Source organism: Trachypithecus francoisi, unplaced genomic scaffold, assembly GCF_009764315.1.
Source record: "Trachypithecus francoisi isolate TF-2019V2 unplaced genomic scaffold, Tfra_2.0 Lachesis_group17, whole genome shotgun sequence".
Taxonomy (NCBI): Eukaryota; Metazoa; Chordata; class Mammalia; order Primates; family Cercopithecidae; genus Trachypithecus; species Trachypithecus francoisi.
In genome coordinates this window covers 106928299-106955320 of record NW_022681462.1, presented here as the reverse complement: position 1 = coordinate 106955320, position 27022 = coordinate 106928299, and the positions used below count along the sequence as shown (strand labels likewise).

Here is a 27022-nt window from a genome sequence, read left to right as displayed (position 1 = left end):
GGGACACCCTCTACCTGGGGCGAGGGGTTGGCAAGGGGATCCAGTGTGCAGCATCCTCCTCAGAAAGAGATGGGCACCTCCAATCATGTGGTGGGGCCCACAGTGAGGTCCCGTCTGGGGCTTTATGCCCTGGTGGTACCTCTCGTGCCCTCCCAGCCCCGTCTCCATCAGTACAGGGGTAACCACTCCAGACACCCCCGTTTGACCCCAAGGACAAACATGAGGGTCTGAAAAATGATGAAAGGACGCCCAGTTCCACTCCTTCATTTCGCACCACATGGACAGGTTCAGCTAAGTGGGTCCCTGTGCCTAAAGTCACACAGCCCAACAGGGGCAGAAAAAGAAGGGGTTGCTAGCCTCACCCCCACCCAGCCCCATGTCCCCAAAACCCTGCCCCCGGCCCATTCTCAACAGCCCCTTGGTAAGCATGATCTCTGCTACGCTCAACTCTCCCCAATTTTAACTTGGTTAAGGTTTGTATACTGATGGGAAGACAATCGATGTAACACAGCCATCAATCTTAAAATGCTAAGGCCTCCCCAAATCTGACGTCTAGAAACGCTGGCCATGAGAAAGCTCCCTCGCCATCCTCTTGGCTGAGGCCACTCCCGAGAAGAAAAGCCTGCTCGGCTGGTGAATTCTTGGCCTTTCCCTAACAATAGATTAATGCCTAAACTGGCTGGTGGAAAGTCTGACAGGCGCGGGGATTCCGCAGCTGTCTGTCCACTATTCAAGGCCTCTTTGTTCTCGGTTCTGCAGATCAGGCCAAATGCCTCTCGCCCGGGGCTATCTGATTCCACGGGGCTCAGCAGCTTTTCCTGACTGGTAACCACACAACCAGGAAACAATGGGTCCACACACTAACGGAAAGGACTTCACACACCCCTGAATCTTTGTACACTCCCATTGACAAAAGAAAAACTTGCAACAATAGACTCACCTAATTTACCTAACAGATGAAAGAATCAGGTCACCAAATTGTTGGTGTGGGAAACTTATTTACAGGTCTTCTGATAAATGCAGACAGAATCACAAAATAGCTGATCCTGAGCCTGGAACCCCATGGACTACTCTACTGACCTGCAGCACGGACGTCCTCTACTAACCTACTCCACTAACCGACCACCCAGAGCTACTCTACTAACCAACTACCCAAACTGGCTCTACTAACCTACTCTGTTAACCGACCACCCAGAGCTACTCTACTAACCAGCTACCCAAATCTGCTCTACTAACCTACTCTGCTAACCAACCACCCAAAGCTATTCTACTAACTACCCAAACCAGCTCTACTAACCTACTCTGCTAACCGACCACCCGAAGCTATTCTAACCAACTACCCAAACCGGCTCTACTAACCTACTCCACTAACCGACCACCCAGAACTACTCTACTAACCAACTACCCAAACCTGCTCTACTAACCTACTCCACTAACCGACCACCCAGAGCTACTCTACTAACCAGCCACCCAAACCGGCTCTACTAACCTACTCTGCTAACCAACCACCCAAAGCTATTCTAACCAACTACCCAAACCTGCTCTACTAACCTACTCCACTAACCGACCACCCAGAGCTACTAACCAGCTACCCAAACCTGCTCTACTTACCTACTCTGCTAACCAACCACCCAAAGCTACTCTACTAACCAACTACCCAAACCAGCTCTACTAACCTACTCTGCTAACCAACCACCCAAAGCTACTCTACTAACTACCCAAACCAGCTCTACTAACCTACTCTGCTAACCAACCACCCAAAGCTACTCTACTAACCAACTACCCAAACCTGCCCTACCCACTAACCGACCACCCAAAGCTATTCTAACCAACTACCCAAACCTGCTCCACTAACCTACTCTGCTAACCGACCACCCGAAGCTACTCTACTAACCAGCTACCCAAACCGGCTCCACTTACCTACTCTGCTAACCGACCACCCGAAGCTACTCTACTAACCAGCTACCCAAACCGGCTCCACTTACCTACTCTGCTAACCGACCACCCAAAGCTACTCTACTAACCAGCTACCCAAACCAGCTCTACTAACCTACTCTGCTAACCGACCACCTGAAGCTACTCTACTAACCAACTACCCAAACCTGCCCTACCCACTAACCGACCACCCAAAGCTACTCTACCAACCTACTCCACGAACCTACCATCCCAAATGATATTGCTTGGCTGTGTCCCCACCCACATCTCATCTTGAACCCCCACATGTTGTGGGCGGGGCCTGGTGGAAGGTCATGAATCGTGGGGGCAGGTCTCTCCCCTGCTGTTCTCGGGACAGTGAATAAGTCGCACGGGAGCTGATGGTGGTATAAGGTGGAGTTTCCCTGCAAAAGTTCTCTCTTTTTGCCTGCTGCCATCCACGTAAGACATGGCTTGCTCCTCCCTGCCTTCCGCCATGACTGTGAGGCCTCCCCAGCCACGCGGAACTGTAAGTACATTAAACCCTTTTTTTCTGTATAAATTACCCAGTCTCGGGTATCTTTATGAGCAGTGTAAAAACAGACTAATACACAAACCCACTCTATTAACCTACCACCCAAAGCTGCTCTACTCACCGACTCCACTAACCTACCAAAGTGACTCTACTAACCAACTACCCAAACCTACGCTATTCACCTATTCCACTAACCTGCCATTCAAACCTACTCTACTCACCTACTCTACTAACCTACCACCCAAAGCTACTCTACTAACCTACTACGCAAACCTACCCTACTCACCTATTCCACTAACCTACCGCCCAATTCTACGAACCTACTCCACTAACCTGAAACTCAAAGCTACTCAACTAATCTACCACCCAAAGCTACTCCATTAACCTGCTCTACTAACCCACTACCCAAACCTACTCTATTAACCTATGTGACTAACCTACCACCTAAACTTTACTAACCTACTCTAACTTACCACCCAAACCTACTCTTTTAACCTACTCCACTAACCTACCACCCAAACCTGCCACACTGTCTACTACCACACTACCTACCACACTAATCCAACATATGAATCTACTGTACTAACCTGCCACACTCCCCGCCTGCCACACTCACTCACTCTGCCCATCCCACAGGGGAGTCCTGAGCCCCGCCTGAGTCACTCTTTTTGTCTGGTGTCCCCACCCAAAGGAATTCAAGCCCAGAGTTTTAGGAGAGAGACTGCGCAATTCCCAGGATGGCAGCTGACCAGGAAGGGGTGGTTTCCATTTCTCTGAAGAATGCTGACCAACCCAGTGTTCGCAATGTGTGTCACATGACCTGGTCCTCCTGGACCGCAGCTGGTTGGACCTGGGTGGGCACCTGACCCAGGACAGCAGTCCACACGCTGGCCGCTTACTGATGCTACAGCCCCGGGGGAAGCATGGTAGTCACAGCTCCAGTCCACAAGCCGCCTCTGCCGATGGAATTCCCTCCCGCTCAGGGGACGTCGGCCTTTATTCTGTCAAGGCGTTCAACTAATTGGACGAGGTCCACCCACAACACAGAGGACAGTTGGCTTTACTCAAAGTCTCCAGATTTAAATGTGACTGTCCTCTAAAAACCCCTTCACAGAAACATCCAGAATAATGTCTGATCACATATCTGGGTGCAGTGGCCCAGCCAAGTCGACATAAAATTCAGCAACACAGGCAGGCAGGCAGCATGGCTGAGCACGGGGCTCCCTCACGTAGAAGGTGCGAATGTGGCGGGCAGCGGAGACGAAGCCACCGTGGGAGAAGTGTCAGAATTCAAACAACCGAACGGGAATAGTTTAAACAACTGTACGGGTTAATTGAGGTGGTTCCTGTTCGGAAAGACCCAGTGTGCTCTTTGAGTTGAGCAAAATAAATGGATGAATCATGTTATCCCACTGGGCATTCATCCAGGATTCAGCCAACCGGCAGGCAGGAAGCCCCTCTTCACAAACCAAGCCCAGGAAGTAACTGACTCCAGACTCTACTGAAACAGATTGAGTTTTACTTGTTGCTTTTCTAAAAGCCTCAAATTGGCCGGGCGCAGTGGCTCACGCCTGTAATCCCAGCACTTTGGGAGGCTGAGGCCGGCGGATCACGAGGTGAGGAGATCGAGACCATCCTGGCTAACATGGTGAAACCCCGTCTCCACTAAAAATACAAAAAACTAGCCGGGCAAGGTGGCAGGCGCCTGTAGTCCCAGCTACTCGGGAGGCTGAGGCAGGAGAATGGCGGGAACCTGGGAGGCAGAGCTTGCAGTGAACCGAGATCACGCCACTGCACTCCAGCCTGGGCGACAGAGAGACTCCGTCTCAAAAAATAAATAAATAAATAAAATAAAAGCTTCAAATCAGGCTGTTTTAATGACCTCCACTGAGGAAATGAATCACAAAATGGAATCAAGAAATATTTATACCAAATAGTTACTAAGAGACTCAAAAGGGATCTGACCCAGGGGACTTCCCCCACATACACGTGACTTGTTAGGAAGACGAGAAAGGCAAGCCAGGCTGATGAGTGAATGAGGAAACGCTTTTTAAAGCGCCCAGTAAGACAGTTTTATCAATGAAAAAATACCACAGGACAAAGAGGTACACAAGAAATAATGAACCCAAGAGCGGTTGACAACGGACGGGCTGAAAATGAACCATCAGGAAGTTTCTGAGCGAGCGGACACAAAATAGAACATGTAAAAAGAATAAAATTAAGCTAAGCAGTCCCTCTTGAAAGTTCTCCACGTGGACGTCTTCACTTGACCTCAGGTTATTCCGGTCACCAACCAGCATGGCCATTCCCTCACCCCGGGACTGTGATGTTGATGCCGTCTCCTCTCTCGGCACTGAGTCCTCAGAGTCCCGATGGCTTGGCAGTCCCCCTCCAATGAGAAATTGAGAACAGGAGAATCTCAACGCAGCATCCACTGTGTGCAATGCATGGGTTATCCCAGCATCCAGATTCTAGCTGGCTGTGATCCTCAGAAGAATTGGAACATATTCACCCACATCATTTTCTTTGGAGCTTTATTTTCTCAACAACCAGTTGAAAAAGACTGCTAGACACAGAACTCTGAGGAACCTCCCAGCAAAGGAGGCTTCTCTTACCTCCCCTCAAAAGATATAAGAAAGTTGTATTTTAAAATCAGTGCATTCTGAACTTAGGAGAAAAGAGGTGTGCGTCTACAGGTGGGGTTCCTTCCACAGCTACCTCCTTCTCTATGACCCTCTAGCTGGGCTTCCAACACCATTCTTGAAATATGGGAGGGGGTACGAGGAAGCAGGGACAGGCTGTGGCTCAAGGAGCACAGGGTTACACGGCAGGGTGTGCCTCACAGCCTGACCCCTTCTGGACCACTAGCACCTGACAGCCTGCTGCTGTCACCAGTGTGGGACACTTCACAGTGATTCCAGTAGTGAGGGATGGATGGATGGGTGCATGGGTGGGGAGCTAGATGGAAAGATGGATGTGTGGATGGATGGATGCACGCATGATGGATGGATAGACAGGTGGGTGATTATGGATGAATGAACAGATAGATGGACTAATGAATGGATAGATGAATGAATGGATGAATGGATGGGCGGATGGATGGATGAATAGATGGATGAGTGGCTATGGATGAATGGACAGTTGGACTAATGAATGGATACATTGATGGCTGACTGGAAAATGGATGAATAGTTATCAATGAATGGACAGATGGATGAATGAATGAATGAATGAACGGAAGAAAGAATAGATGGATGAGTGGTTATGAATGAATGAACAGATAGATGGACTAATGAATGGAAAGGTGGATGAATGAATGCATTAATGATGGATAGATGGAGGGATAGAAGGATGAATAAATAGATGGATGTGTGGTTATGGATGAATGGAAAGATGGACAAACTAATGAATGGATGAATGAATGGATTAATGGGTGGATGGATGACTGGATAAATAGATGGACAAGTGGTTATGGATGAATGGACAGATAGATGAACTAATAAATGCATAGACTGATGAATGAGTAAATTAATGGATGGATAGAATAGATGGTTGGGTCATTACAGACGAATGGACAGACGGATGGACTAATGAATGGATGGATGGATAAATGGATAGGTGATTATGGATGGACAGACGCATGGATTAATAAATGAGCAGATGGATGAATGAATGGATTGATGGACAGATGGATGGATAGATGGATGAATGGATAGATGAGAGGTTATGGATGGATGGGTAAACATGTGAATGGATGGGGTGACAAGGGCACTGATCCAAGAAAATTATACAATAAAAAAACATGCACAAGAAAACAAGTGTTCAAGACTCATATCAGCCACCTGTTGCCATGCCAATACAAACATCCCATGTGTTTGAGTAAACTACAATCATGAGTAATTGTATTTGCTTTAACTGATATTTTAAAAGTTAAAAGTGTTGCTCTGCCGGTTATAGATTTCTAGAAATAGTTGCTTCATACCAAGATGCAACAAGTCTCATCTTATTCCCAAAAGGAAGCTTGGCTATGACTAGGAAAAGGAGCCTAAATTTAATGACAAGGACTTCAGATAAACTGCAGCCTTTGTTTTCCACTGTTGAAACACACAGATACTATCGCATTTTGTCTAGAAAGCCATGTTTTCTTTCCCACAACAATTCTCAGTGAAGAAATCTTCCTGCCTGAGAGCTGTTAGAGTCTTATTTTTGTCTCCGCAGAAAAAAATATTAATCAAAGAGTTTCAATCAGTGCTAAGTCAAAATTTTTCCATCTCTACCAACATCAGCCTTATATTTTATTTAAAATAAATCTGAATTTCCGTTTTTACTGTCTGTAATTCTTAGCAAAGACTTAACATAGATCTATGTGAGTATGACCTTTTAGAAATCGAGAATTGCTTTTTAAAAAATAAAGACAGGACTTTGGGAAGGGAAGGGCACACTCATGGATCACGTCCTGGACCCCCGGAATGCAGAAAGTGCCGTCTCAAAAGGGAAAATCAGATGTTTCTTAAACATATAGGTCTGGTCTGTTAGACAAAATTGCCATTCTAAAATGAACACTCTGCTTCCTTGTAATTTCCTGTTTGCATCGAGGTATCCGTTTCAATTAAAGCCAGCCCATGAAGTAACGGCTGACTGAGCCCTGCGAGCACACACAGCCCACTCTCCACCCGGAGAAGCCCCACCGCCCCTCACAGTCATCCCAAGTCCCACACGGCGCACTCTCCACCCGGAGAACTGCCACTGCCCCGTCACAGCCATCCCAAGTCCCACACAGCCCACTCTCCACCCGGAGAACTGCCACTGCCCCGTCACAGCCATCCCAAGTCCCACACAGCCCACTCTCCACCTGGAGAACTGCCACTGCCCCGTCACAGCCATCCCAAGTCCCACACAGCCCACTCTCCACCCGGAGAACTGCCACTGCCCCGTCACAGCCATCCCAAGTCCCACACAGCCCACTCTCCACCTGGAGAAGCCCCACCGCCCCTCACAGCCATCCCAAGTCCCTCCTGCTGCCTCTTACTGACCCTACTTTGGACTTCCTTGGCACGGCCTCGTATTTCAATTTATCGCACTTAAATGTGCAGGATTCCATGCAAGCCGGAATAATAAGCAGCTTCCACTGCAAAAGCATCTACTGTGCTTGGCTGTGGCTAGGAGGTTTGCACGCACGCCCTTCCTTACTCCTCAGGACCCGTACATATGGGGAAGCCGAGGCCTCAAGGGGTGCGGTCACGTCCTCGAGGGAGCACATCTGGAAAGCACAGAGCAGGACCCCAGCTCAAGGCTGGCACATGCCCTGTACCTGCTGCTGGTTCCACCACACAGGTGCATTTTTCCTCAGCCCTCAATTAGGCAGCCTTCCCACCCCTCTCAAGAACAGTCTCCACCGTGTCACACCACAGGTTGGTGGAATCCAACCCCTGCCCACCGGACCCCGTTGTGAGTCAATCGCTGAGAGCCAGCTGAGATCATCTCCATCCCCAGCATCCGCCGGCGGGGCCTCCACATGGCGTGTTCTTTCTGACTTCCTAATAGTATCATTAAATATAACAACTTTAGAGTTGACCTAGCCTGAAAGGCAAGACATTTTCTCCCCTAAAGAAGATTAGTTAGGGACTGCTAAACTGTTCATTGTCTTGTGCTATTCTGCTCAAGACTGTCCTGTTTCTTTCTTTCTTTTTTCTTTTCTTTGACACAGGGTCTGGCTCTATTGCCCAGCCTTGAGTGCAGTGGTGCAATCACAGCTCACTGCAGCCTTAACCTCCGAGGCTCAAGCAATCCTCCTGCCTCAGCCTCCGAGTGAGTAGCCAGGACTACAGGTGTACACCACCATATCCAGCTAATTTTTGTATTTTTTGTAGAGATGGGTCTTGCCATTTTGCCCAGGCTGGTCTCTAACTCCTGAGCTCAAGAGATCTGCCTGCCTCAGCCTCTCAAAGTGCTGGGATTATAAGCATGAGCCACTGCACCCAGCCAACTGTCCTGTTCTTAACGACTAATGTAAACCCTGCAGCACAGATTCCGAGGCAGGTCTCGCTTGAGGCGGTCACACAGCAAGGGCCCCTGCTGGCAGGTCCCTGGGCCCTCGGCACAGAGCCTCTCTCTAGAAGCTACCAGCCGGAGAATACAGTCCGTCATTATTTGCAGATTCCAAATTTATGACTTCATCTCGAAAATCAGTACTTGCAGCACCTCCGCCATTATCTGTGGACAGGCGCAGAAAGGGGAAAACACGGAGTCACCTGATACCCAGGCCCACAACTGAGTTGGTGAAGCTGACACCGGCCCTCTTGTTTCCACTCTCCTACCCTAAACAGGGTCTTTTTCAAGGTCTATTTAGGGCCACGTGTTTCACACTCTCTGGGCTTTTGTTGGTGATTTTGCCATTTAAAACGGCCCGCAAGCACAGCGCTGCCGTTCTCTGTGCGGTCCTCACAAGGAACAGGTGTGGTGGAGAAGCTCCACTCAGGAGCGGGGCACGGTGTTCGCGGCCACAGCTCGTTAACAACGTCAGTGAATCAACAATGCACAGAAACAAAGTGTCCTTCAACCGAAATGCATCCGACAGGACGATTTGATAAAACTTTTGTGGCCAGAGATGTAGCCCTGTGAGTCCTCCAGAAGCGAGACAGGCCAAGCACTCTTACTCAGGGTTCCAGGGCTCTGAAGAACAGGACCACCAAGGCTAACCAGGCTCCACCCCCGGTAACAGGTCCTGGCTAACCACGCTCTGCCCCAGGTAACAGCAGGCAGGGTGCTAGGCTGGCTGCTCTGTGAGCTCCTCCCAGTGTAGGGCCCGGTGTGCAGGTCCCACCACGACTATGGGTCTGGTAAGACCAGCTGACGGTGGGGCAGAGGCCAAACAAGCTAGAGACAAGCCACACAGCGCGAACTGTCAGAACCGTCAGAACCTGGGATATCTTAAGACAGAGCTGGCAAATAAACACACATGACAGGCACAAACGCTAGATGGTTTGGCTCTCAGGGCACACTGAAAATCAAACCATTTGGAGAAAAAACACATTGTAATAATCAAAATGGAGTTACTCAGCAAGGAAACACCAGCACTTACACAGGTTGTATTTCCACCATCCCGGGGTGAGAGAGGCGGCATCTTCGGCCGCCGACCCTCCCCTCAGCCCTCCCTCCTCACCTGTTACAGGCTCCCCTCGGTAGGGGCAATCTGTATTCGTCCTGTAGTAGGTCAGTCACCACCGCTTAGCTACAGAGAACATCCATCCGCAGGAAAATATGAACGGGGGCCAGGAAGAAAACCCAACAGGGTAAGCACACCGTGGGCCAGCCACGGTCCCTGGTACAGATCAAAACCTCCCAGAGGTCTGCACAGCAAGGTAGGGGGTGAGGGATAAAAGTCTACACATTGGTACAGTGTACACTGCTTGGGTGATAGGTGCACCCAAATCTCAGAATTTACCACTAAAGAACTCATTCATGTAACCAAACACCACCTGTTCCCCAAAAACCTACTGAAATTTTTTAAAAAAGATTTCTATAGAAATGTGCCCTAAAACAATCTAGACCGAACCAAAAATGGATGCAATCACACTTTGGAAATATTGTTTGCAGGAGCAGAAAAGTGGAAACAAAGAAATGACCCATAATAAGAATTCTGTTAGGCAAATTCGGCAAATTTCAAACAAATACCGTGTGGCCATTAACAAGGATGATGGAGGCCTCTAATTACTGAACAGACACACAATCATAATATATTCCCAGATTTTAAAACTACACCAAGTGCATTATAGAGCAGAACATGTATCATGACCCAATTTTTGAAAACAGATACCTGACAGATAAATATTAACAGGTAGACAGACAAATACTGCTACACACTACACAGGTGTGAATGCTTCCCTGTATGTGTGCATCTGAGGACAAAGCCCAACTAGGTAATGTTTCTCTCGAACAACAGCAATGTGAGTAATTTGTTTTATTTTGTTCATCTTTATTTTTAAATTTTTCTAACACGAACATGTGCAACTTGCATAAAAATATTTTTAAGATGTGTTGTAAAAGAAAGCCTGGTGGTGCAATTAGTGGGTGAAAGAGCAGGCATCATAATTCTTAGCGACAGCTTGTCGGAGAAGAAGCTGCTGAGCCCTTGTGGCCAACAGGCCTGGCAGATTATACCCCTCTGTGTACCTAACCAAACTCCACACCGACAAGAGGTGAACATGGATGGGCAGTTGAGGGGTCCTGGAGAGAAGGCAGTGGGGCAAATTTCCAAAGCTCTTACAAACTGATACACAACTTTAGAACTGCACTAAGTAAACAGGAAGAGCTGGGCCCCTGGCTAGAGGGCAGCACCGGGGGTAGGCTCAGGGTATGACGGATGGCCCAGTCACAGGCAGGGGAGGAGGCATGTTTACATCTGAGTTAAACCACTCAAACATCCAACTCCTAGTCCCCAGAAGCCAATGATCCAGGCTGAGAATTCGGGATTCCTGCTGGCTTCCTTCTAAGCCTTCACTGGTGACCCATTACTTCTCTAATTACCCAGGGTACACATGAGGTCAAACCCAAATCTGTCCCCATCCCTTAGAGAAAAGTCTTCAGTTAGGCAACTGGATTACAAGCAATCCGGCTGTGACCTATGGTTCCAGTCGCTGAAGCCATTCTACCCTTAGCACAATAATCACGCTGGGCCATCATGCATAAATAAACTGCCTTTAATCCCCAAATGATAACAAAATTCTTCCTGTTAGAAGAGGAGGGAGAGAGTTTTAAAACTATCTGTGGTAGTAGTTGCTACAGCCCACATTAGAAGCTGGGTTGGGAGGTGGTAAAATCACTGTAAGTCCCAGAACACAGAAGCAAGCAAAGGGAATATCAACATCACAGACCTCTCCAAAAAGTGACAAGCAGGCAGAGCTGCTCCATCCATGTCAACAGGACACTGTTGAGGAGAGAGCGCGCGCGTGCGCGCGCGCGCACACACACGAACTAGCGGGAGGAAGTTTTAAGAGAGTGAGCAATAATTGCATGCTATTAAACTCTGGGACAGCTATGGCAAAAACTGATAAGTTCATGGTCCACTTGCGCTTCCTGGACACGCAGCTGACCTCCGCATCCCAGCACCCTTGCACCTGGGTTGAGACATGTGCCGTCTCTCTGGTGCACTGGGAGCAGGAACGCGGGTCAGCTCCAAGCAGGTGGGAGCAGTGAGCCTTCACATAACCTCCTCTCTCCCCTTCTGTGACAGCTTCAAGGCCAGGAACGGATGATGGTGGAGCTGCAGGCGGGGCAGAGCTGGGATCCTTGGGTCAAAGTTAGAGCAAACGTGTTCTCACCAAGCCAGACTAAACAGCTTGGCTTGTGACAACCACTCACCTCTGCCTCTGCCAGAAGTGGGCAGCCACAGACGAAATTGGCCTGCCACACCCCACAGAGCTCAGGCACAAAACACACAGCTATCCCACAGCCAACCCCCGACCGCTCAGAGCCGAACCTCCAATGAAGAGCTGCTCCGCCAAGAACATCTGCCCGGGGATTCGTGTGAGGGGGGCGGGAACTCAGGTTGTTTTAATGCAATGAGGTTCTGCCACTGTTCAGGACACCAACTAAAGTTCAACAGCCCTGACTGAGGCGACGGCATTCCAAAGACAGACGGAGAACACCAGGATTGAGTCATTTTCATCTTTCCTTAAATTTGAGCTTGGAAATGTGAATGTGGTCATTATTTTATGATGTTATTTATTTTACCACACCTGCTTACAGAAGAATTCAGAGAAGGTTAAAAATTCAGAGAACATTTGTTTTTAAAACGTGAATGGAGACATCTGCTTTAGAACAAGATGGGATTACAGGGGCAAGACTTTCTCTTCTGACTGAAAAAACCAAACACCAAAAGACTGACAGAATACATGAAGCAACTGTTTTCAAGTGACTGGGCATCAGCCAACAGAGCACTGATCCGCGCGAGATGGAAAACAGATGCAGCCAGCAGAAAACGGCACCAGCTCATTGCCTAAGAGAGAACACAATGCTGAGAGCCCGGGGAGGCCAGGGGGCAGAACTGGCAGGACAGAGGTGGGACGCCCGAGCCCTCCCGGGATAGGGCGAGAAAAGGCCCAGGGGCCTGCAGAGCGTCCAGCACTGAGCTGAGCCCTGACTCACACAAACTGCCCACGGCCAGAAAAGAGGTCCCCAAGTGGATTAGGGATCACAGGGCCCCACACACACCGGACCAGAAGTGAGCGGTGCCATCTCATCAGCCAGACTGGAAACCTCACGATTCACCGGCAGTCGGTACGGGACAGGGAAGGGTCTTGCCTCAGCTGTTGAAAATGATGAGCCTTAGGTAAAGCACTGCTCCAATCCTGACCAACAAATCTTAAAAGCAAGACCTTAAAGAACCAAACTGTTTCCATATAACTGCACCAAGTACAAAGCTCAAGGATAATTATAAGAGCACAAAAATGTCCAGTGCTCACCAAAGTGAAATTCCATTGTCTGGAATCTGCTAAAAAAAAAATGATACGGCATGAAAGGAAGGATATTACAATCCCTATTGAGAAGATTAAATTATTCAATTAAAACCAACCCAGAGCTGCCACAGATGTGAGAGTTAGCAGAGTTAGCAGGTTATTAAAACTATACGGCCAGGCGCGGCGGCTCACACCTGTAATCCCAGCACTTTGGAGGCCAAGGTGGGCGGATCACGTGGTCAGGAGATCCAGACTATCCTGGCTAACACAGTGAAACCCTGTCTCTACTTAAAAAACAAAAAACAAAAAAAAAAAAAAGAAAAACCAAAAAACGTAGCCAGACTCTAAGGCTAAGAGTCATGACATCAAGTAGTCATGGAAGATTTGTTTTTAATACCCACATTTTCTAGACGTGAAAATCACAATGTCTGATTTGAAAAATACATAGAATTAACAGCAAATTCGACATTGAGAAAGACTTGTTACTTTCAAGACAAAAAATAGAAACTACCCAAAATGAAACACATGGAGAAAAAGACACAGTTACAAAAAATTAAGCAATAGATGAGTGAGCCGTGGCCTCATACATGTATAACTGGGATCTTCAAAGAAGAGGAGACAAAGGTGGGGACAGAAAACACATCTGAAGATGAAACACCCCCAAATTTTCCAAATTTGAAGAAATCTGTAAACCCACAGGTCCAAAATTTTTTAAATAAAATTAAATAAAAAATTAAAATCAAAATTAAAAAACCCAAGCATGAGAAGCACAGAGAAAACCACACCAAGGTATATCATAATCCAATTGCTCAACACCAGGGATAAGGAGAAAATCTTAAAAGCAGCCAGAAACACACAGATGTTCTACTGACACGATACGGGTGTCAGCAGATTTCTCACGGGAAACTATGTAAAAGGACATTTTTAAAGCAGTGTCGGCCAGGTGCAGTGGTTCACGCCTATAATCCCAGCACTTTGGGAGGCCGAGGCAGGTGGATCACCTGTAGCCAGGAGTTCAAGACTAGCGTGGCCAACATGGTAAAATCCTGTTTCTACTAAAAATACAAAAATTAGCCAGGTGTGGTTGTGAGCGCCTGTAATCCCAGCTACTCAGGAGGCTGAGGCAGGAGAATCACTTGAACCCGGGAGGCGGAGGCTGCAGTGAGCTGAGATGGTGCTGCTGCACTCCAGCCTGGGCGACAGAGCAAGACTCTGTGTCAAAAAAAGAAAAAGGAAAAAAAAAAAAAACTGTGTCAAGAGAAAACCACTAACTCAGAATATTACTTAGCAAAATATCACTCAAAAATGAAGGCAAAGTAAAGCACTTTTTAAACATCCAAAAGCTAAAAGAATCGATTACCAATAGAGCTGCACTACAAGACTTTTTTTTAGAGTTCTTGAAGTAAAAGGACTGAATTATGAACCTACACATAGGAATAAGCAGCATTTGAAAGAATTAAAAACATGTTTCTGTTTATTTAAATCTCTAAAAAGATAACTGACAGCTTAAATGAAATCGTAAAAGTACAGTATTGAGTTTATAACATATGTACAAATAAAATGTGGGACAACAATATCACAAAAATTGGGGCCAGAGAGAAATATACCACTCAGATATTTCAGGTTTGGGCCCAGATCACTGAAATAAGCTAAAAATTGCAAAAAGATTATTCACATGAATATTTTGGTCTCCCAGTACATAAAAGTTATATTTTCACTACAATATAGCTGATTAATTATGCAATAGCATTGCATCTAAAAAAATGTACACACTTTATTATTATTATTTTAATTTATTTTTTTGAGACAGAGTCTCACTCTGTTGCCCAGGCTAGAGTGCAGTGGTGCAATCTCGACTTACTGCAAGCTCTGCCTCCAAGGTTCATGCCATTCTCCTGCCTCAGCTATTCTCCGGAGTAGCTGGGACTACAGATGCCCAACACCACGCCCGGAAAATTTTTTGTATTTTTAGTGGAGACGGGGTTTCACCGTGTTAGCCAGGATGGTCTGGATCTACTGACCTTGTGATCCACCTGCCTCGGTCTCCCAAAGTACTGGGATTACAGGCGTGAGCCACCACACCCGGCCATACTTTATTTAAAAAATATTTTATTGCTAAAAAAATTTTATAAAACACCTGAGCCTTCAGAGAGTTTTCTTCTTTTTGCTGGTAGAGAACCTTGCTTTGATGTTGCTGGCTGCCGAAGGATCGGGGTGGTGGTTGCTGAAGGTTGGGGTAGCTGTGGCAATTTCTGAAAATAAGACAACAACGACATTTGCCGCATCTATTAGCTCTTCCTTTCCCAAAAGGTTTCTCTGTAGTATGTGATGCTGTTTCATAGCTTTTTATCCACAGTAGAACTTCTTTCAAAATTGAAGTCAATCGGCCAGGCACGGTGGCTCACCCCTGAAATCCCAGCACTTTGGGAGGCCGAGGCCGGTGGATCATGAGGTCAAGAGATCAAGACCATTCTGGCCAACATGGTGAAACCCCATCTCCACTAAAAATACAAAAATTAGCTGGGCATGGTGGCACGCGGCTATAATCTCAGCTACTCGGGAGGCCGAGGCAGGAAAATCGCTTTAACCCGGGAGGCGGAGGTTGCAGTGAGGCAAGATTGTGCCACTGCACTCCAGCCTGGCAACAGAGTGAGACTCCACCTCTAAATAAATAAACAAAGGCTCGTATTTGCCTATCCTACAAAAATTGGAGTCAATCCTCTCAAACCCTGCAGCTGCTTTATCCACTAGGTTTAGGGAATATTCTAGATCTTGTGCTGTCATTTCAACAATGTTCACAGCATTTTCACCAGAAGTAGAATTCATCTCAAGAAGCCACTTTTTATGCTCATCCATAGACACAACTCCCCATCTGTTCTGGTTTCATCACGAAGTTGCAGCAATTCTCTCACATCTTCAGACTCCATTTCTAATTCTAGCTCTCTTGCTATCTCCACCACATCTGCAGTGACTTTCTCCACGGAAGTCTTTGAACCCCTCAAAGTCGTCCATGAGGGTTGGAATCCACTTCTTCCAAACTCCTGTACATGTTGATGTTTGATCCCCCATGAATCAAAAATATTCTTAATGGCGTCTAGAATGATGACACCTTTCCAGAAGGTTTTCAATTGACTTTGCCCAGTTTAATCAGAGAAATCGCTATCTATAGCAGTTATAGTTTTACAGAATAAATTTATGAAATAATAAGACTTGAAAGTCAAAATCAGTCCTTAATTCATGGGCTGCAAAATAGATGTTCTGTGTTAGCAGCCATGAAAACAACATTAATCCCTTTGCATTCTCCATCAGAGCTCTTGGGTGACCAGACACATAGCAAATGAGCAGCAGTATTTTGAAAAGAATCTTTTTTTCTGAGCAGTAGGTCTCAACAGTGAGCTTAAAATATTCAGAGATCCATGCGGCAAACAAATATGCTGTCATCCGGGCCTTGTCTCTCCATTGGTAGGGCAGAAACACAGTAGATTTAGCACAGTCCTTAAGACCCTAGGGTTGGGGAACAGGAAATGAGCGCTGGCTTCAGTTTAAGGTCACTAGCTGCATTAGCTCCTATCAAGAGTGTCACTCTGTCCTTTGAAGCTTTGAAGCCAGGCAGTGACTTCTCCTCTCTAGCTATGAAAGTCCTAGATGGCATCTTCTTCCAATAGAAGGCTGCTCTGTCCACATTAAAAATCTGTTGTTGCGTGTAGCCACCTGATCACTGATATTAGCTGGAACTTCTGGAGAACTTGCTGCAGCTTCTCCATCAGCATCTGCTGCTTCACCTTGCACTTTTATGTTATGCAGTTGACTTCTTTCCTTAAACTTCACGAACCAATCTCTGCTAGCTCCAAACTTTCCCTCTGCAGCTTCCTTATCTCTCTGCCTTTACAGAAACGAAGAGAGTTAGGGCCTTGCTCTGGATCGAGCTTTGGCTGAGTAGAATGTTATGGCCGGTTTGCTGTTCTTCCCAAACCACTAAAATTTCCTCCATAAACTAACTGATGCAAGAGACCTAGCTTTTGACTTATCTCAGCTTTTGACATGCCTTCCTCACTAAGCTTAATCATTTCCAGCTTTTGATTTAAAGTAAAGGACATGCAACTCTCCTATCACTAGTACCCGGAAATGCCACTGCAGGGTTATCAACTGGCCTGATTTCAATACGGCTGGGTCTCGGGGAATAAGGCCTGGAAACGGAAAGGAGATGGAGGAATGGCCAGCCAGTGGAACAGTCAGAACACACACAACATTTAGGTTAGGTTTGCAGTTTTACGTGGGTGTGGTTAATAACACCCCAAAACAATTACAATAGTAACATCAAAGATCACTGATTACAAGGCAGCCACAACGGCTCACACATGTAATCCCAGGGCTTTAAGAGGCCAAGGTGGGAGGACTGCTCGAAGCCAGGAGTTGTGGATCAGCCTGGGCAAATAGCAAGACCCCATCTCTACAAAATAAAAAATTAAAAATAAATTTTAAAAAAAATCCAGGCATGGGGGCCCATGCCTATAGTCCGGCTACTTAGGACTAGCTAAAAGTAGGAGGCTAAGGCAGGAGGATTACTTGAACCCTGGAGGTGGATGTCAAAACTTAGCAAGCATACTTTAAGTATGTGCCCTTTCAAAATGTCCATTATGTCTGATAAGGCTTTTGTTTTCTTAAAAATTCTCATGTGGACAAAGGTCAAATAGGGTAACAGTCACTGGTCAAGCTCCTCCTTCTGATTTAACCGTAGAAAAAAGGCAGACGCTCCCGCAGGCTCCTCCTAAACCTCCAAAGCTCGGCAGGGCTCAACATGCAACAACCCGGTAGGATGGAGGGTACGGGGCTGACGGCAGCCTGCTTTCCCGTAAACACCCTGCCCTGGTGCTCCGGGCTGCTCAGATGTGCTGGGCATCTGGACAGGAGCAGGGCATGAACCCTGCTTTCCATGGGCAGATGACGCAGGAGGCAGCCAGATCTGGAATAAACAAGGCGCCTGAACACACAGTGCCCTCGGACGGCTGCCATTCACCACCTCAGGCCTCCGGGTTAGGCTCCTTGGGGGTCTGTGTCTCCCGTCCTCTTCGCTTGAAACAGGAGGGAAAGCAACATCCTCCAGAATAAAGAAACCAATGAACAAAACGGCAGTGATGACTGATCTCATACCTACGCCAGGGAGATCTAACCCACGAAACAGCGGACAGTCTACTCATGGTTTTTGTTTGTTTTTGCCAGCTTCAGTTTACCTTGCATGAGTCATCTTCCACTCAGATGTATTTTAGGCTTTAGTATTTTGCCTTTTGGATCTGACGAGAAATTAGATGGGGAAAAATATAATGCCTATTTTCTTTTTTTTTTTTTTTGAGACGGAGTCTTGTTCTGTCCCCCAAGCTGGAGTGCAGTGGCACGATCTCAACTCACTGCAACCTCTGCCTTCCAGGTTCAAGCGATTCTCCTACTTCAGCCTCCCGATAGCTGGAACTATAGGCGTGAGCCACCACACCTGGCTAATTTTTGTATTTTTAGTAGAGATGAGGTTTTGTCATGTTGGGCAGGCTGGTCTCAAACTCTGACCTCAGGTGATCCGCCCACCTCAGCCTCCCAAAGTGCTGGGATTACAGGTGTGAGCCTCCAGACCCGCCTCAATGCCTGTTTTTCAAAATAAACTTTAAAACAAAGAAAACAAAAATTGCTAGTGTTACCAATTTAGAAAAATATCTATCAATCAGTTGTATTACTTTAGCATCAAAAAAAGCATGCAGCCACCCACTAACATACGTGTGCTAAGTCACATGCAGGTGTTCCGGCAGCACGCAGTTTAACAATTCAACCATCCAGGCTTGATCCTGGGGAGCTACTGGCCCACATAGAGAGATACCACTTAACAGGCCGGGTGCAGTGGCTCACACCTGTAATCCCAGCACTTTGGGAGGCCGAGGCAGGTGGATCACGATGGAGACCATCCTGGCTAATACAGTGAAACCCTGTCTCTACTAAAAATACCAAAAACTAGCCGGGCAAGGTGGCAGCGCCTGTAGTCTCAGCTACTCGGGAGGCTGAGGCAGGAGAATGGCATGAACCCAGGAGGTGGAACTTGCAGTGAGCCAAGATTGTGCCATTGCACTCCAGCCTGGGCAAAAGAGTGAGACTCCGTCTTCAAAAAAAAAAAAAAAAAAAAGAGAGAGAGAGAGAGATACCACTAACATACAAAATGTCCTGATCGGCTATTTAAGCATCAAACATGGTAAAGTTTGTCTTCTCTTAAATTGAATTCCCTCAAAAAAGGTACTTGTAAATCATTCACATTTTCTTCTGAACCCCAAAAACATATGGAACTATCACTTAAAATAATTAGTAAACCTGGGTGCTGGGAAGCGTGAGAGCTCTCACATGTTGGTCACTAAAACACCAGAGGCCGGCAGTAGCTTCTCAGCTCCAGACCCTGAGTAGGAGCTGGGAAGATCTCTGTATTCCTGAGAGATCCCCCGATTCCCAGGCCTGAGTTCCCCTTCCAGAGCACTGCTGTGGGCCTGGCAGGACTTCATGCATTTGCATCTATTTTAGCTCCTTCTTACTGTTATGTGCAAAGGAAAAACACTTGGATTCTCCAATCAAAAAGGTATTTATCTCATCATACGCCAATGGGAATCGGCATAAGGCAAGTTGATCTTCAAATTTTTTTTTTTTTTGAGACTAGGTCTCGCTCTGTCACCCAGGCTGCAGTGCAGTGGCGTGATCCCAGCTCACTACAACCTCCGCCTCCCAGGCTTAAGCAATTCTCATGCCTCATCCTCCCGGGTAGCTGGGACCACAGGTGTGCACCACCAGGCCCAGCTAATGTTTCTATTTCTAGTAGAGAAGTGGTTTTGCCATGTAGTCCAGGCTGGTCTCGAACTCCTGAGCTCAGGCAATCTGCCTGCCTTGGCCTCCCAAAGTGCTGGGATTACAGCCATGAGCCACCACACCCAGCCTGATCTTCCAGCTCTTACCTAGCTTTGAGATTCATGAGGAGATCTGCCCTGCAGACTGGAATTTTGTCTTTGTTTGTGTTTACATATTTAATTTTGAACCCTGGATCTGTGCCATGGAGGCTCCTGCCTGGACAATGCAACACTCACTTTGCTTAAAAAGGCCCAGGCGGCCGGGCATGGTAGCTCAAGCCTGTAATCCCAGCACTTTGGGAGGCCGAGACGGGTGGATCACGAGGTCAGGAGATCGAGACCATCCTGGTCTACACGGTGAAACCCCGTCTCTACTAAAAAAATACAAAAAACTAGCCGGGCGAGATGGCGGGCGCCTGTAGTCCCAGCTACTCGGGAGGCTGAGGCAGGAGAATGGCGTAAACCCGGGAGGCGGAGCTTGCAGTGAGCCGAGATCGCGCCACTGCACTCCAGCCTGGGCGACAGAGCGAGACTCCGTCTCAAAAAAAAAAAAAAAAAAAGGCCCAGGCTGGCCGGGCACGGTGGCTCAAGCCTGTAATCCCAGCACTTTGGGAGGCCGAGACGGGCGGATCACGAGGTCAGGAGATCGAGACCATCCTGGCTAACACAGTGAAACCCCGTCTCTACTAAAAAATACAAAAGATTAGCCGGGCGAGGTGGCGGGCGCCTGTAGTCCCAGCTACTTGGGAGGCTGAGGCAGGAGAACGGCGTAAACCCGGGAGGCGGAGCTTGCAGTGAGCTGAGATCGCGCCACTGCACTCCGGCCTGGGCGGCAGAGCGAGACTCCATCTCAAAAAAAAATGGCCCAGGCTTTACCCCAGGCAAGGGGCCCTCATCAGCTTCTGGCCAGTGTGTTCAGGGAAGATCAGATGCCATCCATGGCCCCAGAAGGTAGTCATGCACTCCAGACCCAGTGGCAAGGCCTCCTGCCTACTCATGGACATCTTGAAAACTGGCGTGCCACACAGACCATCTGGTCCATTAAGACAATTCCCCAAATTTCTGCTTGTGCACTAAGAATGAGTCATGCATCCTCTTTCCACTGGACTGAGCTCTGTCGGAAGGGAACTATACAGCTGCCAAACATCAGCAACTAGGGAAACTGAGTCAGAACAACAGAGAAGCAAGCCGAGTCACCCATCCAGGGGAGAAAACCATAGAATATCGCAGCCTGTGGACCCTGGATCAAGCCGCGCTTGAAGCTGGAGCTGCCCCTGGATTCAGAGTCATATAGAAGGATATGCTTTCTTTTTACAACTATTTCCTTGACAGATAAAAAAACACACAGGAGGGAGGCAAGTTCTAACAATAGAAGAGCTCAATTACTCTGACTTCCTAACAAGAGAGAGCACTTTGCAGACATGTGGCACTCACATACTCACGTACTGGTTTTCAAAGGTTAAAGTCCTGGTGAAAGCCTGGGGGTCTCACATACTCCCCTGAATGGCAAACTGGACATCCCAGGAAAGGTCCCAACACGCACTCTCCTGTGCATGGGCCCTCTCTGAGCTTATTTTGAACACTGATGATTTTCCTCTTCTGGCCACAGAACACAGAGCGCTCTGAAGATCAACCCGTCTCCCAGGCTCCCGTGCTGAGAAAATGTGTGGTCCGCCTACCACCTTGCAAAGATAAATTATCAACATCTAAATACGTTTTAAGTATCCGGATGGTACTTTTCAAACGTCTTTGCGTGACAATAATACAGTCTTTGACTCTGTTGTGCCAATAAACAGGAAGTCATCATTTGTTCTATGGAAGGCAAACACTGACATTAACTCCTGCAGGACCGTCCCAGCAGATGCAACCCAGACTCATCCGCCTAGGGCGGAGAAGCCCCAGGCTCCCGCTCACACCCCGGGACCACTGCAGTCTCCTGCCCAAAGGAGGAGAGGACTGGCGTCCTGGGGCTGCGGGTGCTCCCAGAAGCTGCAGTCAGATGTGAGGGAACTTCCCGGGAGCAGGAGGATGCAGAGGAGGAGGAGGGTATGGAAAGTGCTGAGGCTGGAGAGCCAGGGAGTCCCCAGCAGGCGGGTCCCTCTCCAGCACCAGCCAGCTGGCTCCCTGAGTGCCAGGCAACACCCTGTGACCTCTATCTATGTGTGAGGTGGAGAGGTCTGCTCAGAAAGGCGGCCAGTTCTCCAAGGGAGGTCAGGGAAGCTCCAAGGATCAACCTCAGGGCTGATATGACGACTCAGGGGACGCAGTCTCCTGGACACAGGAAGTCAGTTAAAAGGCTCAAAGACTCACTCCTACCTATGAACTCTGAGCCCCAGAGAGTCTGGGGAGGGGAGGGCCTGCAGGAGGGTGGAGACCCATGGAGCAGCAACACTGGAACCTTCTGCTCATGTGAACACAGGCCAGGAGGTGGGCATCCACTCAGTCCAGACCACCAAGAGCGCAGGTCCCAAGCGCTCTGTGTCCCCCATCCCCCATCCCACCAGGCCTGCACACACCTGGGGTCATCCCACCACTCGCAGGAAGCCCCCTCACTCTCCGGGAACCCCCGCTGGACTGGGATTCCATGAAGGCGGGTTCCAGTCTTGTTTTCTGTGGGTGGCCCAACACACAGCACACAGCAAGGGCCTGAACACACCCAGTAGATGGTGAGAAAAACTGAGAATGAGCTGCAGCTGTCTGGAGATCCTGCAGGAGAAGAGGCCCCGCCTGCCATGGCACCTGCCCGTAGTTTCTCTGCAATGCAACCTCCCTGAGCCCACCCCAAGCTCCACATACCCAGACCCCTCCAGTGTCAGAGTTTCTGTCACAGAACTACAGTTTGGGACAATTCATGGCTTGCAGTGGCCTGGACTGTGGTGAGGATGTTGGTTTTGATGAGTCCATGACCACAGCCTCAACCGTGGCGGCTCCAGGGAAGAGAGGAAGGCAGGACGGGAGGAGGGTGTGGAGGGCCTAGCTCCAGCGTGTCCAGCCAGCACCCTAGCGGCGCGACTGCAATGAAGAATGTTTCAAATGTGACCTCCCCAAAGAGGCTGGGGTTGAGAGGAGGAAAGGAAGGGGCGTCCAATGGCAAACTTTAATACTAGCTTTGAACTACCATTGTGATAAACTTCTATTGTGTTGGATACAGAATGAAACTGTATTCAAAAAACCAAGCATTTCTACACAGCTGAACTAAGTAAGGCCTCCGGAGGGGAGGCGCTCTCCAGGAGACCCAGCAGCAAGGCCAAAGCCCCCAACCGAGCAGCACAGGGCGTGGGCTCCTGCCATTCCAGAGCTCCCTTCACACTTGCAGCTGAGGGCACTCAAAGTTCAATCCAAACTGAGTCATAGGTGGGCTTATTTCCAAAGCCCCCAAGCCACAATTCAAACAAGCCAGTATCAGACCCACTTAAACACACTTGTGGAGCATTTGAGGGGAAGGAGCAATAAGATGTTTCCAATGGCTCTGATTTAATCTTTTGTGGAGATGGGGTGGAGCTGAGTTTCTTAAAAGCAAAGGGACACTATGATGGTTGGATAGCCCAACTCACTTTGGGGCAGGTTTTTAAAAATCTTCATATATAGTATGTTCCCAATTTCTACCAAAAAATTTTAATAGAAAATAATCACATATACATGAGAGCACAGTCCTGGGAGAATGCTGAAAGTGGACATGAAATGGTGCTTCACGTGTAGCATGTATCATGTATAACTGTGTCATCTCCAGCAACAGCTTACAGACCATGCCCCCAGAGACCCCTCAACATGATGTCCCCGCAGAATGGGTGCCCCTCTTCCCTCGGTCCCTGCCTCCCCAGGCTGCACTCCCTAGGGCTCGCTCATGACATGCATCCACTGTGCCTAGGTCCGCACGGCTACACCCTCACGTTCTCCCAGGGAACACAGGTCCTGCTAAAAATCACCCGGCTGGAATGCATCCAGCCAGGACTCCATTCTGGCCACCAGGGCTACCCTCCTCCTCTTGGCCACAGGAATAGCATCAGGAGCTGGCCTTCTCTCCCAGAACTTCTGTTTCCACCGCCATAAAATGGGTATGTTCATTTCTCCAGTAAAGTGTTTAGTTCTATAAGGGATTTGATCAATTTAACAGCTACCAGGCTACCTGCCTCACAGAAGCAATGTGACTCAACAGCGACCTCTCCAAGTATCACTGAAGACTGCAAAAACCCCTGAAGGTGTCGTGTAAGATACAAATGGACGCAAACGTATCCTTTGAGGAAGAGTTGTGAGAGCTGAGGATGATGTCACCGTCTACTCTTAGCTCCTTTTTCAAATTCGGTGAGGTGTTTGTGGACGAGTACACCATGCAAAGCGCAGCAGATGGCCCCATGTGTGTTCTACGACACTTATTTTAAAATGTTATTTTCAACAAGCAATTAATATTCCGGGACAAAGCATACCGCAAGCTTTATGAAACTGAGCAGCTGTGAAACATGGCTTCGGGGTCCCATTCTTCCACTGGCTCAGCAAAAATTACATTATCCAGACCCAGGGGAAACCTCACCCGGTTCCATTCTAAAAGTCCACCGCTTTTGAGTGAGATGTCCCCGAGACGTCCGGCCTGGGCTGACCATTCACGGGCTCTGGAAAGAAAGCCTTGGTCTCTCTCCGGAGGAACAACTGCCCATGGGGAGAGGAACTCGCGCCCCCGCCCCGCCCCAGGGCCTGCAGGAAGCGGCCAGCGAACTCGGCGACCCCGGGGAGCGGTGGTCTGTCCCCGCACTCAGTTTCGGGGATAAGCGCCCTGGCCGCCCACTTCCTGAATTGTTCACTCAACTATTTTACAACTTTTGCTGACTCTCTGGTGGTGCCAAGAAGTCCTCTGGCTCAGCTAAGAAAAGTGAAAACTATTTTTGGCATGCAGAAGAGTCGCTATAGGACTAAATTAGAGTCGGCGCCTGAAACGCAGCCCGCCTTCACGGAAGATTCCGAAAACGCTGAATCCCAGTCGCTTCAGAACACAGGAGGCCTGCAGCGAACTCTGGCGGCACCTCGGTCCCTGGAGCCGCGGCGCGGAGGAATGGGGATTCCTGCTGTAGAGACCGTGGCACGGGGAGGCCCGCGGGCGGGACACAGGGTGTCAACCCCAACGCCACGCATCCGGTTAAACGTTTGGCACAACCGCGAACACAGTCGCGTGGATTAGAAACGAAAGAAGAGAAGTGCCCGGGGCAGAAACCCGCTCTGAGCCCCGGCTCCGTCTAGACCCGCGCGGCCCCTCTCGGGAACCGCGGCCGCCCGGCTCGCTCTGGGCGCAGGAACAGCCCCTGAGAAGCGCAGGGTCCCCGGGACACCCCACGGGAGGACGCTGCGGGCGGATGCGGGGGCACTGGGAGCGGGGGCGCCGCGGCCGCGGGAACTGAGGCTCCTCTGGGGAGGCTTCCCCGGCGCGGGGGGATGGGGTGGGCACCGCGCTCCACGGGGCGGGGAGGGGGAGAGGGCGGAGGCCGGGGGAGGAGAAGGAAGGAGGGGAGGAGGAGGAAGAGAAGGAGGAAGGCGGGGAGGAGGAAGAGAGCGGAGGAGGGGAGAGAACAGGACGAGGAAGCGGGCGGAGGGGGGTGGGAGGACGGCGGGGACTGCGCCGCGCCCGGGAAGCGGAGGGGGACCGAGGGATCCTGAGCGGGGCAAAGGTGAGCGGAGGAGGAGCCGCGAACTAGAGGGAAGCAGGCGGCCGCGGCGCTGGGGGGGCGGCGGGAGGAGAGCGGGGCTTCCCCCGGCGGCTCCAACAACTTCCCCGTCCTGCGGGGATTCCGAGTTCCGAACAAAGGCGGCTCCGGAGGCCGCGCGCACAGGGCTCTGGTCCGCCCCTCGGCGTCTCCGGCAGGGCGGACAAAGGCCCAGCGAGTCCCCGCGCCCCGGTCCCCCCACGTTCCCCTTTGGAGGTTCGCTTCTGCGTCCCGAGCCCCTAGGCCCCCCGCGCGCCCGATGCCCCCTCCACCCTCCGCGCCCCCCGCCTCCGCTCACCCCTGCGCTCCCGGATCTCCACGAACCCCCGGACCCCGCGCCCCCGGCCGCACTCACAGGATGGAGGTCTGCGGCGCCACGGCGGGCACGGCCTCCAGCAGCAGATGCATGCAGCGCACGGTGGTGCGGAAGCACAGGCAGCGGCTCGGACACCCTGCGCCCGGCTTCGGGGCCACCACGGCCAGCGCCCCCCAGGCGCAGCACAGCACAAGCGCCAGCAGGCAGCGGCGCGCGGGGCCCCTGGAGCGCTTGGCCATGGCCGACGGCGCGGACGGACGCTCGGACGCACGGAGCCACCACGGCCGGCTCCCGACTGCGCCCGCCCGGCCGCGGCCCACGTCCCAGCTGTGCGCGGGGGGCGGGGGGCGCCAGCTGTGCACATGCGCGAGGCTCCTCCCGGCCCCTCCGAATCCCCGAGGGCGGGGCGGGGCGAGAACCCGGGGCCCCAGCGTCCGGCCCGGGCGCCCGTATCCAGGTGGGTCGGCCCGCATGGCCAAGGCGAGCGCTCGGGGGCGCGGAGGAGAGCATTGGCACCCCTGATTCTGCGCTCGGGACTCGGGACCCTGGGGCCTACGCGAAGCTTCTCCACTTTTCTTACCCGTGGTTTCTGCCTGCGCGCACTACGGGATTTTTTCTTGGCGCCTTGCTGTTTGTAACACGTTCAGAGCGCCTGCTCTGATCCAGGCACGATTCCAGGCGCGCACGCGCGCTCCTCTCTCTCCCTCTCCCTACCCGCAACCACGTAGGAAATTATTTAACGTTCAAAAAAGCCCCTCATTCCTTTTGAGGAAACTGAGGCCCAAGCCCCAAGGCGCACAGCAAGGGAGTCTCTGCGGGAAGGTTAGACCCAGGCGGTCCGCCTCCCCGGGGCCTGTCAGCCACCTGTTCTCTGCCGGCCGCCTGGCTCAGCACGGTTGGGAGCATGAAACGCCCTGTGTGGAGTCCTTGGCGCAGCGCAGCCCCCGGGAATGCTCGCGGCCTTCAGTGCCTGTCCTGGGACAGGCCTAGGAGGAGACCAAGGGAACCCGCCCACGTCGGGTGTGTGTAGAGACAGTAGAAGACTTTAGAAAGGAGGGAAGACACTGCGTGAAATATGCACAGTTAAAGGTGGTGTTCTCACATAGTTCATACATTCTCTCCAGTCATCTCACAAGGACCCAGCCTCTGAATTTCACAGATAAGGAAGGTGAGGCCAAGTTGTTGAACCCAGGCCGCAGGGTGACAGTGCCAGATTCAGAGGCACACCTGGGCGTGTTCCCATC

General features: G+C 50.0%; 1 protein-coding gene across 3 annotated transcripts in view; it reads right to left on the bottom strand.

The window, feature by feature from the left end:
- Positions 1-26124, bottom strand: part of PXDN (peroxidasin) — a 111141-nt gene extending 85017 nt beyond the window's left edge. For 2 of the 3 annotated variants that reach the window (XM_033176690.1, XM_033176691.1), the window contains exon 1: positions 25818-26124. In XM_033176690.1, the coding sequence (XP_033032581.1) occupies positions 25818-26017 (200 nt within the window). In that variant the 5' untranslated portion in view covers positions 26018-26124. Of the gene's footprint in view, positions 1-25760; positions 25780-25817 lie in introns of those variants that run through there. The other variant, XM_033176692.1, reaches the window with a different exon arrangement.
- Positions 26125-27022: the final 898 nt, after the last annotated feature.